The 15390-nt window shown below is 38.2% G+C and overlaps 1 protein-coding gene across 2 annotated transcripts; it reads right to left on the reverse strand.

Annotated features, from left to right (window-relative positions):
* Nucleotides 1–1195: 1195 nt before the first annotated feature.
* On the reverse strand, nucleotides 1196–13016 carry LOC132104405 (macoilin-1-like). Of its 2 annotated transcripts, none has more exons than XM_059509856.1 (11): nucleotides 12755–13016; nucleotides 11561–11702; nucleotides 11320–11446; nucleotides 7630–7753; nucleotides 7003–7181; nucleotides 5143–5635; nucleotides 4908–5066; nucleotides 3189–3371; nucleotides 2917–3037; nucleotides 2168–2342; nucleotides 1196–2083 (listed from the first exon to the last, which is right to left on the reverse strand). In XM_059509856.1, the coding sequence occupies exons 1-11, from the start codon at nucleotides 12832–12834 to the stop codon at nucleotides 1881–1883; spliced, it is 1986 nt and encodes a 661-aa protein (XP_059365839.1). In that variant the 5' UTR covers nucleotides 12835–13016; the 3' UTR covers nucleotides 1196–1880. The 2 variants fall into 2 exon arrangements, with proteins under 2 accessions (XP_059365839.1, XP_059365837.1); XM_059509854.1 differs by having other exon boundaries at nucleotides 11561–11705.
* Nucleotides 13017–15390: the final 2374 nt, after the last annotated feature.

The raw sequence follows: 15390 nt of genomic DNA on the forward strand, positions 1-15390 counted from the left end.
TGAGTTAGCAATAAGCTGAAAAACAAAATGTTCTATTATGTAATGAAATATTTATTTTGTTTTAGTTGATGATAACCCTGCTGTATTTTAGCCAACTAAATCCCACATTAAATTCGATTTTTTTGACTGCTGTAAATATTCTTAGCATTGGCAGAAGTGAAGAAAGGATAAAAAAAATAAAAATAAATGAAGATATAAGTTATGCCCTATTACATATTTGGAATGCAAAATGAAACCAAAAGGAGGGACCCCACCCTCTCGTAAATATAATTAAAGTATTAAATTTCAATAGCATTTGAATGAAGTGCCAATTTTGCAAAGCAAGTACAGTACTAAGTGTACTTTACACCCCTGTAAATACACATAACATCCCTATTTAGCTTTGTTAAAAAACAAAACAAAGAGAAACAAAGGTGTGTTCTTTACTCTCCACAAAGTTTACCATAAAAACACCAAATGCAATCCACAGTAATACGTTCCCAAGGTAGACAAATAAAAAAGAAAGCCCTGTAGTAAAACAAGGACTAAACCAAACAAGCACATTCTGCCTGCATCATGACACAAACCTTAAATCACTGAAGAAGTGTGAAGGAGAACTCATTAATGGATTGATGTCGCTATGAAATGATGCATGGCTTGCATGATCATCAATGCCATTTAATGGTGGAGGGTAAGACATATTGGCACGTTTTACCAAAATCAAAGCATTCAGTAAGAATTATAAAATGCAATGAGCATGTTAATGTAAATTAGAGACATAACAAAATATCTAGTAGATTATAGTGGGCTTGCTGTTATCGGTATTGTTTTTCCCGACAAAACACATGGCAATAAGATGGCAGATTATTTATATAATTAAAATAATAAAAAATAAAAAAACCGGTCATGGGCTGTGCTGACCAACCAGATTGATTCTAGGGGTGGGTGAATATGGCATGGAAAGTGTGAGAGAATATATTAAACAACATATTTCAAGGCACTGTGTAATATAACTGGCAAACAAGACATCATATGTTCAGCTTTTCAACTGGTTTCAACTAAATTCTATTTCAATTTTGTCCAGTAACAAAAAGGACTTGCATTGACCGCAAAATACGACAACATTCCCAAATATTTATGCAGCATTTTTGTCAACAAATACAATGTGAAAATCAGTCCCCTTTTTAAATACTTAGTTTTTTTGCTAGTCTTCAACCTTTTTAATTAAAAAAAAAAAAAAAAAAAAAAAAAAAAACCTTCCACAGGAGATACAGAAACCTAACATTTTTCCAATTCTGATTCAACATCTGCAATGAAATGCTTTTTACCTCCCTTGAAAAACAGAGATGTACAATACTACGCTCATACTTGAACTGAAATGCATTCTTAATCACTCCATTGCAACAAACACAATGTTTTCCATCACAAATACTTCTGTCTTCTCAACACGTTTTCCCTTTTCTTTTTACATTTAATAAACTTAAAGATGGTACGTTTATACCAGGGAAGTAAAAGAAGTCATGCCACCATTTCTGGCACATAAAACTGTTCAGATTCAACACATGGATGAAAAGGTGCTAAATAAAATCATGAAAGATCTTCATAAAAGACCTCACAAAACAAATGGAGGACGTCAAAAAGAACCACAACAGGCTAAAGTGCCATTACCAAGAAAAGATTTTAGGTGTAAGAGCTTCAAAAGTAACCTAAAAACACAAGGAGGGCAGTTCTAGTAAATGAGACATCCCTTTTTCCCCTCTATATTTTTCCACTTATTTTAATCAACCTCCATACCAACAGAGGAGGGGTAAATCAAACAAAAATACTACCCCATCCCATTGGTTTGCATACTGAACTTTTTCGACTAATCAAAGAGCAAATTGGACTATGTGAGTGGACATTCACTTCTTGAGCGGCTGGTAGACGGAGGCATTGGGGTCCAAGCTGGAAGGACTGGTGTCCATGAACTTGGAGGAGTAATGTGGGGTCACAGGGGTCATGCTGTTGGTCTCTGCCGAGTAGGTGATGCTGGGCATGACCGCCATGACCTCTGCGATCTTCTGCTTCAACTCTTTTATCTCCTGCTCCTTCTGCAAAATCTGACCTGTGTGCAGGACAAATAGAGAATAGGGTAGTGAGCGGAAGCAGAAAAGCCTAAGAGATATTTGAAGACCGGAAGAGGGCAGACCTTGAGCGATCTCTAGCTGTCTCTTGGCATCTCCGAGCGCTGAAAAGAGATCCAGTTTGATCCTGGTCTCAGCACTCAGACTGTTCTCTAGGTGCTGGGTCTTGTCCTGCATGGCCGACAGCGCTGATATCAGAACCTCCATGTCCTTTTCGTTCTCCTTATATTTGCGTAACTCCTGCACATAGAGTTAAGTATATGAAGGTATGTTTCAGGCAATATGAAACAATTCACAACTTGTTACATCTACAATTTGATGAACTGCTAAGTGAGAATCAGTACCAGTCTTAAGTCTTAACTTTAAGTACACAGAAAAAAAAATACTAACATAAATAATAAAATTCCTGAGCAGCAAATTAGGATATTATTAATTTCTGAAGGATCATGTGACACTTAATACTGAATAAGGATGCTGAAAATTCAACTTTGCCATAAAATAAATTACATGTCAAAATCTACTAAAACTGTATTTTTAAATTGTAATATTTCACAATACTGTTTTTTATTGTATTTTTGATCAAAGAAATGCAGCCTTGATCATAAGACACCTACTGTTACTCATAATATATATATATATATATATATGTGCGGTGGAACAAAAATTACAAAGACCAACTTTTTTTTTTTTTGTAGTTTTTTTATTCTGTGCCTCACAAAGGCCATCCCTCTCTGAATGCTTTATTCTAAATATTGCTATATAATATTGCTAAAAAGCATATTAAAGCAGCATGTCAGCAGGGGTTCAGGCTTACTTGCGCTTTGAGCTCGAGCTCTCTGATTTGTTCCTCCTTTAGCTTCATGTCATGTGTGAGCTTCTTGCACTCCGACTCCAGCTCACGTATGCGACTCCTCAGTGAGTCTGTGCACTCTCCTCTGTGAAGGGAGGCGAGAGTCAAGCCCACCAGCACAAAGACATAATGAAAAGAAGATGCACAAACACACACAGCACCAAATAACCAAGTCTATACCACAGAATACAGGGTTGAGACCATATTTTTGGGAGAACTATTTGTCTGAGCCTTACCTGGAGGCAGCCGCCAAAGCCACAGCACGTGCAGCTGTGGCCTCTTCCATCTTCTTTCTTTTCTTCTCTTCTGCAAGTTGCTTTTCCACTGCAGCTCGCACTTCCTGTTCTGCCTTGAGCCGCTTCTCTAGCTGCACAATCGTTTGCTTGTCTTTCTGCTTGGCCTGCACAGCGTTATGAAGCCTAAGACAGAGACACACATAATCAACACTGGCATAAACAACTGCAGGTAGAGAGATGGAAATGTGCATCTGATGATACATAGGCAGGCGTTTCCACAAGAAAAGAACTTTTTTTAACAATTGTAGTGATTAGAATACAATTGGGGACCTTAGAAACTGACGTTTTTTTTTTTTACTTTGAGATTTTAATGTATGAAAGGTGATATACAAAGGATATATATTATTGAAAATGATTAATGATGGGATTTACTGGATAAAAAAATAAATAATAAAATCGGATCTAAATCAGTGTAATTGTAATATTTTTATAGGGTTATACTATTTTTTTATATTCTGACCGAGCTGAGCTTCTATTTCTAGATTTGTATTAAAGTTTTAGTTTAAATTTTAGTAAATTTGTAATGTGCTGTTGTCATTTTCAGTGGTCATATTGAGTTGTTGATCAAATGATTTAATTTAAAAACAGCAAAAACATGCATAACAATTGCTGAAATTTTGATTTATTTGATATACTATTAGACCAATAATTTGAAAATGAATGAAAGAAAAAAAATATATTCATAAAAAAATATAAACCTGTAAAAAAAGTTTTAGATGGAAACTTGATTCTGCAATCATATATTACCAATGTTAATCAAACAATAAAAGAAAAAAAAATATCTTGCTGCCCTCAACAGATTCACTTTTGTAGGAATAAATCTCTGTACAAGTCTACATAGTGTTTTGTACGTTTAAGTATTATTACTTATTTCTAGCACTTAAAGGATAAGTTCACCGAAAAATGAAAATTATGTAATTAATAACTCACCCTCATGTCATTCCAAACCCGTGAGACCTCCGTTTATCTTCGGAACGCAGTTTAAGATATTTTAGATTTAGTCCGAGAGCTCTCAAACTGTGTTCCGAAGATGAACAGAGGTCTTACGGGTTTTGAATGACATAAGGTTGAGTTATTAATGACAATTTTTTATTTTCAGTGAACTAACCCTTTCAGGTTTTTCCACATATGTCCTATTGTTTGTAATTAGTTTCTTTGCTCTTATATAGGCGTTTTTTTTTTGTTTTTTTTACTAAATGTTAGTTAGGCTAGCATTAGTTTTGTGCAACTGAAATAGATTATAAGAATTATGACATATCAAATGGTATCAAAAATATTGATATCATAAACCCCTTACTTAAAGCAAAAATAACAATACTGTGAAATATATCATTATCATGAAATAGAATTTATCATAATCGCGATATAAAATGTCACCCCTACAACCCTGGTCTAAATAACTATTTGAATTGGTTTTTAGATTAATAGTCTTTATGCAGGTGTAAATGATTGTCCCCACCTGCAACCTGTTACTTTTCTCAGCGCTGATTAGAACTGACCAATCACAATGATTCGTGATATCAATGATACTGACACTAGTATTCACCTTCAATAAAAAACACCACCTGTCTTCATCGGAGTTAAGGGTCTCGTTTAAAATGTGCTTTTGGCATATAGTAACAAGCACTTTTATTATGCTTCAAGCTGGTGATTTCTCACTTGTTCTGCAGCAACTCGTTCTCCTGGCGGAGCTGACCGAGCTCAGAACGCATGCTCCTCTCAGCGCTGCTCAGGGAGCTGATCTGACTGCGCAGGTCTTGTTCCACCTGTCTGCTCGCCTGCAGGTCAGCCTTCAACTTCTTTATGTCCTGCTCAAGCCTGCCAGACAGAGAAGAGGGGAATAAACGGGACGGATTCACTCAATGGCTAAATCGGAGCACAGTAGGAGTCTTACCGCACTAATGTTTCTGGCTTACTGAGCTGGTTGTTAGGTATACAGTTCTCCATCAGATCTCTGTGAGGTGCAAGGTTCTTCCCTGCACACTTCTGCTTCTTTTCACTCCTACTGGATGAGGAGGATGGTACGCTGCCATTGGTGGAGTTGTGGCTGTGGGGGGAGGAGTTTTTGTAATGTTTGGAGGTGGCAGAGCCTCCGCCTCCACCGCCTGCCTCCTCTTTCTGAAACAGGTTCTCGGCACTGCTGCCAAGCTCGTTGTTGAGTCTCTTAGTGTTTAGGTGGTTCTCCATATACTCAATGTCTTGTAGTTTAGCATCCACAGTCTGAAGGATGTTGTTGTTTATTCCTATGCTGTGCTGCTGCTGTTTTTTGTCTTTGGCCTTCTCCTTGTACTCCAGTTCAGGCAGAGAGACGGGAAGTTTCTTGGTAACAGCAGTGCCGTTCTGAGCCGCTATCAACGCGTCTGCTTCAAACAAGCCTTTTGAAGTGGCTGTCAAATGAATGAGATTTTAAGGTTACAAGGCTATGCTGTTTGACTGGTAGGACTACAAATGAAACACAAGTCGGAAAGCATCATGCAAATGAATAAGTACAACCATACTTATTTTTGCAGTATGTTTAATGTGCACAGTATGAAAATCTTCTGTTATGCATGGATTACCTAGATAATATTAGGTAAAAACTCTGGTTTACGTCTAAAACCTACTGACTGAGTACCGTTTCCGACATTGCAATGCTCTAAAGTTGACCTTTTCATTCCCAGCGTGATGAATGAACCTTGATGATATCAAGGTATCAACCAGGACTTTTACCATCTCATCGAATGGGCTGGTTAAAATTAAATTTTTTTTTTTATAAAACTGCAAAATAAACTTTTTATGACAACTGGTTTCCATTTGTTGAATTAATCATGCAATAAATACAGTATAGTTTGAAATATTTCAAATTCATTGTACAGTTTCACATAATAGATTAAATGTATTACTAAACGTATAAACTACTGTTCAAAGTTTGAATGGAGTTAAGATCCAGCCTTAATCCAGTCTTCAGTGTCAATCATTCTAAAGTTGATTTGCTGCTCAAGAACCATTTATATTTATATATACACATTTATATATATAGAACAGCATTTATTTAAATTGTATCTTTTGTAACATTATAAATGTCTAGTTGTCACTAGAGAACTTGTGCTGCTCCTCATGAAGAGATATGCACTCACAGAAAGAACAGAACACGGACATATAAAGTCATCTTTAGCTCAAGGTGCACGCTAAACGCTCAAATACATGCAAAAATGAACGTAAAGAGTTGAGAATGAAAATACGCGTGTAACAGTAATTAGGATCTGTGCAGCTCTTAAAGTGACAGCGGGTTATTTTATTTTACCTTTGATTATTCATTTCTGTAGGCTGTACCACGCTACATGAACCTTCTCATATAAACTAAAATAAATACAAAACTAGAGCCAAACTAAAACTGAAATGAGACATTAATGATAAATGGTATACTAAGTAAATGAAATCATACTGCTTGAGACTTCCATTAAAATAAACACACCTTACAGCACAGTTTGTTTCCTGTTTCTTTTTATTCTATTGTATTTGTCCTTCGCTTTTTTATTACTGACCGTTTAATTATTTTTTAATAGTTTGTTTGCAATTCCGCTGGTAGCTACAATGTAGATGTCATAGCATCCTTATTTACAGGAAACACATATTTTGATATGCATCACTATCTTTAAATAGATCACTCATATAAAGTTTTGGTCATATGGACCCCTCATAATCATGTTAAATAATTACAATATTGACCAAAATAATCGTGATTATGATTTTTGCCATAATCAAGTGATCTTACCCTCCTCTGTCTCTCGCTCCGGTCTCTGAAGCATCTGTTGTTCTGGAGGCAGGGCCTGCTGTAGGAGCTGCATGTAGAACTCATTTTCCTTCTGCACCTCCTTTTGTTTCCGCAGACGTATCTTATAGCTCACATAACTCTTGAATCCGAAGCCCAGCGTCACCACGGGATAGCCAATGCTGCAATGAAAGGGTTCGAACAACATGTTACAGAAAACAGAAAAAAAAAGCACGATTGGTACAACTAGTGATGACTCAACATCAGACACACTCCCATGTGCTGCTATAGAGACACCACCAGTGTGTTTACGAATGCAAAGCTGACTCTGCGTCATAAGTAGTACAGTTACATCAGCTAGGTTTAATAATAAAGAATCTGTGAAGCATAATGTGGTGTGACTTTGTGGTTGAAAATAGATTTCACCCAAAATTATGCAAGCCTTTATGACTTTCCTTCTTACATGCAACTCAAAAGGATACATTGTGAAGAAAGTTCATGCTTTTTTATAGTTTGGAAAAGCGCAGCATGAACATACTTTTAAATCTCTCCTCTTTTGTTCCATAACAGAAAGTAGATCATAAAGGTTTGGAATTAAATGAGGGCGAGTAAAATGCAAGCAAAGCTTACCAGTGAGCTGCGAATGGACGGCAAAGGTCTACGTGAAAATGTTTCAAATCCTTGAATCGGATGGCTGCTTCGATGTAGACGAAGAGAACCCAGAGAGAGACAGTCGGCAGACACACACCTCGCTCTGAAAATAGAACGAGAGAGAGGGAAAAGCACATTTAATGTTCGACAACTGAACTCTAGTCTGCTGTAAATAGTTATGACATTCTTATGGCATATCTAGGAATGCATAATTCTTCAAACTGTAATGACTTCTAGCGCATAAGTGACCTTGAGAGGTTGTACAAAAGGCTACCGGTTGTTTTCTGAGATCAATATTGCAACAGGTTTCACAAAACAAGCTCTAGGCTGCAAACAAAACCCTAGTTTGCTGGAAGAACCCTCTCTTGTTGAGGCACGCTGCAAGTTGTGTGTCAGCAGGAGCAATCACAGTCACAGCTCAAGGCGTATTGAAGCAGTATTCAAGGAACAATCATTCAGTGTCAGCAATTCTTTTCCTCCTCTATCCTGAGGTATTGCTGAATAAACTCAAAAAAAGGACATATAATGACCAAGGCACTTGAAAATCCATTAAAAAGCTCTGTTGTTCACTCAGAGATCGAATACAAGAGCACGGTAAACCATGGAAGCATATATATATATATATATATATATATATATATATATATATATATATATATATATATATACACACAGTCGTGGCAAAAAGTTTTGAGAATTACAAATATTGGAAATTGGAAAAGTTGCTTCTTAAGTTTTTATAATAGCAATTTGCATATAGTCCAGAATGTTATGAAGATTGATCAGATGAATTGCATAGTCCTTCTTTGCCATGAAAATTAACTTAATCCCAAAAAAACCTTTCCACTGCATTTCATTGCTGTCATTAAAGGACCTGCTGAGATCATTTCAGTAATCGTCTTGTTAACTCAGGTGAGAATGTTGACGAGCACAAGGCTGGAGATCATTATGTCAGGCTGATTGGGTTAGAATGGCAGACTTGACATGTTAAAAGGAGGGTGATGCTTGAAATCATTGTTCTTCCATTGTTAACCATGGTGACCTGCAAAGAAACGCGTGCAGCCATCATTGTGTTGCATAAAAATGGCTTCCCAGGCAAGGATATTGTGGCTACTAAGATTGCACCTAAATCAACAATTTATAGGATCTTCAAGAACTTCAAGGAAAGAGGTTTAATTCTTGTAAAGAAGGCTTCAGGGCGTCCAAGAAAGTCCAGCAATCGCCAGGATCGTCTCCTAAAGAGGATTCAGCTGCGGGATCGGAGTGCCACCAGTGCAGAGCTTGCTCAGGAATGGCAGCAGGCAGGTGTGAGCGCATCTGCACGCACAGTGAGGCGAAGACTTTTGGAAGATGGCCTGGTGTCAAGAAGGGCAGCAAAAAAGCCACTTCACTCCAAAAAAAACATCAGGGACAGATTGATCTTCTGCAGAAAGTAAAGTGAATGGACTGCTGAGGACTGGGGCAAAGTCATATTCTCCGATGAAGCCCCTTTCCGATTGTTTGGGGCATCTGGAAAAAGGCTTGTCCGGAGAAGAAAAGGTGAGCGCTACCATCAGTCCTGTGTCATGCCAACAGTAAAGCATCCTGACACCATTCATGTGTGGGGTTGCTTCTCATCCAAGGGAGTGGGCTCACTCACAATTCTGCCCAAAAACGCAGCCATGAATAAAGAATGGTACCAAAACACCCTCCAACAGCAACTTCTTCCAACAATCCAACAACAGTTTGGTGAAGAACAATGCATTTTCCAGCACGATGGAGCACCGTGTCATAAGGCAAAAGTGATAACTAAGTGGCTCGGGGACCAGAATGTTGAAATTTTGGGTCCATGGCCTGGAAACTCCCCCAGATCTTAATCCCATTGAGAACTTGTGGTCAATCCTCAAGAGGCGGGTGGACAAACAAAACCCACTAATTCTGACAAACTCCAAGAAGTGATTATGAAAGATTGGGTTGCTATCAGTCAGGATTTGGCCCAGAAGTTGATTGAGAGCATGCCCAGTCGAATTGCAGAGGTCCTGAAAAAGAAGGGCCAACACTGCAAATACTGACTCTTTGCATAAATGTCATGTAATTGTCGATAAAAGCCTTTGAAACGTATGAAGTGCTTGTAATTATATTTCAGTACATCACAGAAACAACTGAAACAAAGATCTAAAAGCAGTTTAGCAGCAAACTTTTTGAAAACTAATATTTATGTAATTCTCAACTTTTGGCCACAACTGTATGTATGCATGTATGTGTGTATGTATGTGTGTATATATATATATATTCAGCAAGTATGCATTCAATTGATCAAAAGTTAAAGTACAGACATTTCTACTTCAGATTATTACACTAGCATGGTTTCTGAAGGATCACGTGACACTGAAGACTGGAGTAATGATGCTGAAAATTCAGCTTTCCTTCACATTTCAAAATGCATTCAAATAGATTAATTTAACCGGTTAACGGTCACCCCGTCCCGAATAAGGGACGCCTACGTTGACTATACTATATTACAATCAAATCTAATCTAATCTTGACAAACTATATATCGTTGGAAAGGTCTAAGACTCCCAAATATATATTTCACCAATATTTTTTGTTAAAAATTATGTAGGAAGAGTAATAGATTAATTTATGACAAGAGTGCACCCTCAGAAATCTACATTACAAAAGGAGTTTTGACCTTAGTTAAAAAAAAAGACTTCCTCGTTGCCTTTTTCTCTATCACATTTTAGAAATCATCAGAAGTTATATATCACTTGAAAACATAAAATCTCAAAATTCATCCTTTAAAACCCATTTTAAAAATCAGACATTGCATTACCATGTAAATGGCACATCAAAATCATGTTACAAAATGTTTTCAGTCATGAATTATAAAAATTTAGGTTTGTATCGAGCACATTCAAGTCTATCTTCAAAAACGTGAGTGACAGTCAAGGGGGTTAAATTGTTATTTCATAAGATCACGGTCTCACTGCATGTTTGATCAAGTTGAAAAACACTTTTGAACAGTACTGTTACTGTACATAAACTATGATGTCTGTGATGATTGTATGTAGGTCATGCAGCAATTTTGTAGTCCAAAACAATTTTCCTCTCGAGGACAATAAAGTATACTACTATACTATGTCAATCACCAACAAGTGCTTTGGCGAGAGAGAGAGAGAAAAAAAAAAAAGGAAGATACCACTTGCTCATTTTTTATTATGCAATCAAACACATTCAAGATAAAGGACTATCCAGAGAGATCTAAAAGCTCTTTCAACATCTCCCTCTCTAGTAACTGGCAGAAAAGTGAACCGTTGCGTAATATTTAGCAGAATGCTCCTGAATTATGCCCCTGAATAATCAGCGACAAAGGCTTTAGGGCGCTTAGATGCCAGCAACAGACAGACCTCTGACAGATCATTTCATGGACAGAAATGTGGAACAAACTGGGACAGATGAAACAAGAAAACAGTCGATTGGGTTTCTAAAAGCACAGCTCGATACACATTTATCCAGTTTTCATTGGTGAACACCACATTTCTTCCATACGTTCTCTGCAAATGCACCATCCACGTCCAATCAACGGATTCTTAGTGTTCCCAAATTTAATCAACTCTAGAGTGTAAGCAGCTTTACTCCTAAAAAGATACTGATGTAAAGTCAGACGGGGCTTGAGCGATGTTGACCCACCTGTATGCCACACGTACTGTACCCAGACATACGTGCTGGCGGCGAAGAACAGCCATTGCTTGGGGATGAACAGCAGGCAGATGATGTCTGATGTGAATGCGACACACACAAAGAACACAGAGAACGCCTGTGGAATCAGATGAGAGGAGTAGAGACGGTTGATTTAACCGGTGTAAAACATGTCATTCAAAGAGATACACAATGCTGGTTTACAAAGAACCCAGCAGAGTCAAATACTCACCAGTCCCTGATATCTAAAGGAATCGTAAACGCTCCTGATAAAAAGCCAGAAAGGCCACAGGTACTCGAACCTGAACTCCAGCGCAAAATCGGCCAGCAGAACCAGCGCCCAAACGACCAAGAACTTCAGGTACAGGAGGGTACTGCTAGATCAGGAGAAATCAGAAGGGTAAAAACTAATTCTTCAAATCTTAAGCAAACCTTTTTTATAAATTAATTTCGAAAAGATTACTTTTCCACTCTTCCATTATTACTGCATTTAAGCGCTTAAAAAAGAAAAAATACAAATTCTAGGGAGGATTAATATCAGTATATCAGGTAAATATAAATAAATACAATTATAAATGCAATTAAATATATAATTTTTTATTAAATATTATACTTCTGCGTGTGCAAATGTCTCTAAAAAAGAAAACATTTAATGGAGGCTTGTGTGAGCATCCAAGAAGAGCATAACCACAGAAATTTACATTCACTGCAGACATTTCCATGACTGCTAACATATCACATTTCAATGACTCTTTCAGGTCTACTCCTGACATTTTTAACTGAAAGAACCTCATATATTTAAACTATTCAAATATACTCAGCCAAGATGAGGTTTTGGCTGAGCAGATCTTGGTGGTGTGTATACATACATACACACACAAATTTATCAGATGGGTCCACAGATACATGTCTATTGCCAACACACGGTCATGACTCGAAGCATTAAGTTGCACAGGGTTTAATCTAAACATAGATGAGATCTCAATGCCTGACCGTAAGATCTAGCTGAAGATTTGTAGTTTTGTAAGTGTACCAGCAACAATCCAGCTTCCAGTTGGTCAAGCTGTTTTTTTATTGAAGCTGGCTGAGCAACTAAGCACCAGCTACCATGATCCAAAACACATTTGCACAAGTAGGATCTTCCAGCAGAACACAGTGATGATGGCTATAAAAAACAACCGCATAAAAGCATTTATGCCATGGCCAGTACTATATGTAATACTTATAATTTCATATCCTGCAGTACTGAAGCCTATGGATGATACACAGAAGCCAGCATCCACGTATACACTACACACTCAGGCCGGAGTGAAGGATCACAGTGAATGGCATCTGTATCTGACTGTGAAAAGCTCATAAACGGCAGAGCTCCGTTCAGAGACGCCATTACGGTGCGGTCGGTGCCCGGGAGCTTCTCGGTCCGTACCTGCTGTGAATACCCTCGGTTATTCGGTTCCGTTTCAACGGGCGACGGAGTTTGCTGCAGTCCGCATTGCGCCGCTTCATCCTCCTCCACCCTTTAGATTCCCGTCACTTTGAACACTCGAGGGGAAACTACGTGACTGTCCTAATACTGATGAGCATCGCTACGCGAAAGCGGGACTGTCAATTGTTTTCCTACCACTAGACACAAAGAAATAAATAAAAACAATCCGCGTGAGGCCCTCCCATTTTTATTCTGGACGCGTCGTGACGTAACGACGCAGGACGCTCTGCGCTACGTTCTCAAAGCAAGATGGCGGCGTCCTGAGCAAACCCAGATAGCAAACAGTCATTGAAACTATGCTGAATCAACATTCCGTTGTCAACATTAAGTCATTGAATCAACATCTAACTCTGATGTTGATTCAACATCATTTTGCACCCTGATTTAATATTGAAACAATGTTGAAATTCTGTCCATAGATCAACGGAATTTCAATGGTATTTCAATTATCAGGAATATTGAAACAATGTTGAAATTCCAACTGAACTAAGGATCAACGTGATTTCAATGGAATTTCAATTGTTTTTAAATGTTAATTTTAAATGTAATGCCATAAATTAAATAGCCTGCTTTATCTACAGCCAGGATGTTAAAAAGTAATGGAACATTTGAAATCTTGTATAAAACACAGAACACACCACACTATTTAAAATCAAATTCATGTTTATTAGCCTCTCTGCTCTTTATTTACACTTCATTGTCATCTGATGCCTGCATAAGTTGTTGTCCAGTCCCTCCTGCCCGGTCTGGCGCATAGCGCAGCCACTTTTGCACAGCTTGTGCAAAAGAAAATTGGGTGATGGTAGCTGTCCCCATCTGCTGAGTAAGAGCATCTAAAACAGAAGATAAAATCACAATGCAAAATAGCATTTAAGTTAAACAGAGCATATATTTGAAGACTTGGAACAAATTCAGTAGCCTAGGCCTATGATTTTTCAATGATCGGATAAGGCAAGTCCTCTTGTTGTAGGCTAGATCATATCTCCCCTATAGTCAAAGCACTTTTCAAAACTGCCTGTTCATGGATGTATTCGAATTAAAGGGAGGCAAAAAGGATTAGCTTGCAGTGACTTCTTTCATAAGGAAAATGTATGAGGCCAAAGTGACTCTAAAAATTTTATGTTTATTATTTTATTAGTTCAGAAGTAGTTGTTAACTCCACAAATGTAATCAAAATAACTGGATAGCCTACTAATTAAATAGTTAATGTAGATTAGAGTTACCATAGACAAAAGATGTTTTGACAAAATAATCTTGGACAAAAACCGTTGCATTCAGTTTTGGACGAGGTTTTGGGCTGGAAAACCTTGCTGACATCTGGCAACCCTGCAGGTCGACAGCTGACATTAGGGCTGCTTCACGATTGACACACCTCTCTGGCTACCAACCAAAGGTAAGTTAACGTTACTGTTATATATAACGTTACACATTAGACATTATATTGCTAACGTCACTTGGACTGTAAGATAGTTTGCTGTGGTCTAGTTCCCAAATTTTCTAAATAATAATAATAAAAACCAATATGGTAAGGTAGGCAACACATGCTCCAATTCCTGTCAGAAAATGCACGTTGCCTACCTGACCATAATGCTGACCTATCGCAGGGTGGTATTGGGTATGGTATTATTTATACCTTTGGGATGAAAATATTAACATGATTAACACGTGCAGGCGTGGCGTTTCAGCTGCGTCGCGTGCCTGACGCGTATCGCTTTCTTTTCCTGTCAAATGTCAAGAGCGCATTATTGTAGCGCGAAAGTACATTGCACTGAACACGTTTTAAGTGCAGGCATATACTCTGAGCGAGCCCAGAGACAATTCTTACAAGAGCAGCGTGTATCTGAGAGCGCCCCCCAGTTCCAGCGCGTAAGCAGAGATGTTCGCGCTTGGCACTTTAAATTCCAAGCGTGAGCAGAGAGATTCGCGCTCGTGCATTATATTAATGTACTTTCGCGCTACAATAATGCGCTCTCTACATTTGAAAGGAAAATAACGCCATAGACGCTGTGCTACTGCTGTTAGGTCAGAGCCAGAGGGAGGGCCGCCAATAGACAAGTCTACATTTGGATTAGCGGTGTGTTGCTCTTATCTTTTCGGCAACATTTCAACTGTTTCTCATTTTGAGGTGAACTAATCCTTTAACAATTATAGATCACTGTTACAAGTCACTGAATGCTGAGGTTTATTTTTGGATTATTGTGTTAACTTCGTGCTAAGATTCCTGGTGCTGCATGGGGTGAGTTGGGGTGTGCATTAAGGCCCTTTGGCTTGCAGCCTAGGATTGATAATATAATGGTGATTGAAAATGGAGCAGGACTTACCAAACAAAGATCGGCAGAGTGCCAACTCTTTAAAGGGACGTTTTTGTTTGGTAGGCTCCTTGTTCTTTTTTCCAGCCCAGTTCAGTCTTGAAGCCAGTTCATTCGACAACTGGTGTGCCATCATAAGGCGGATCCTCACCTCTAGGGTAGTCCCTGCAATGGTGGCGAGATGAGCAGTCTGGCAAAGTATTACACATTTGCAGCGTTAAAGGGATACTCCACTTTTTTAGGCTCATTTTACAACTCCCCCAAAGT

Source organism: Carassius carassius, chromosome 25 (genome assembly GCF_963082965.1).
Source record: "Carassius carassius chromosome 25, fCarCar2.1, whole genome shotgun sequence".
Classification (NCBI taxonomy): domain Eukaryota; kingdom Metazoa; phylum Chordata; class Actinopteri; order Cypriniformes; family Cyprinidae; genus Carassius; species Carassius carassius.

Bases quoted from the DNA above. Each gene is read 5' to 3' on its own strand.
- LOC132104405 (XM_059509854.1), bottom strand. From the start codon at position 12,834: ATGAAGCGGCGCAATGCGGACTGCAGCAAACTCCGTCGCCCGTTGAAA. The intron at 11,447-11,560 runs GTGAGTATTTGA...CTGATTCCACAG, and splicing joins CCTTTAGATATCAGGGACTG to GCGTTCTCTGTGTTCTTTGT. The intron at 5,067-5,142 runs GTAAGACTCCTA...TCTGTCTGGCAG, and splicing joins AAGCCAGAAACATTAGTGCG to GCTTGAGCAGGACATAAAGA.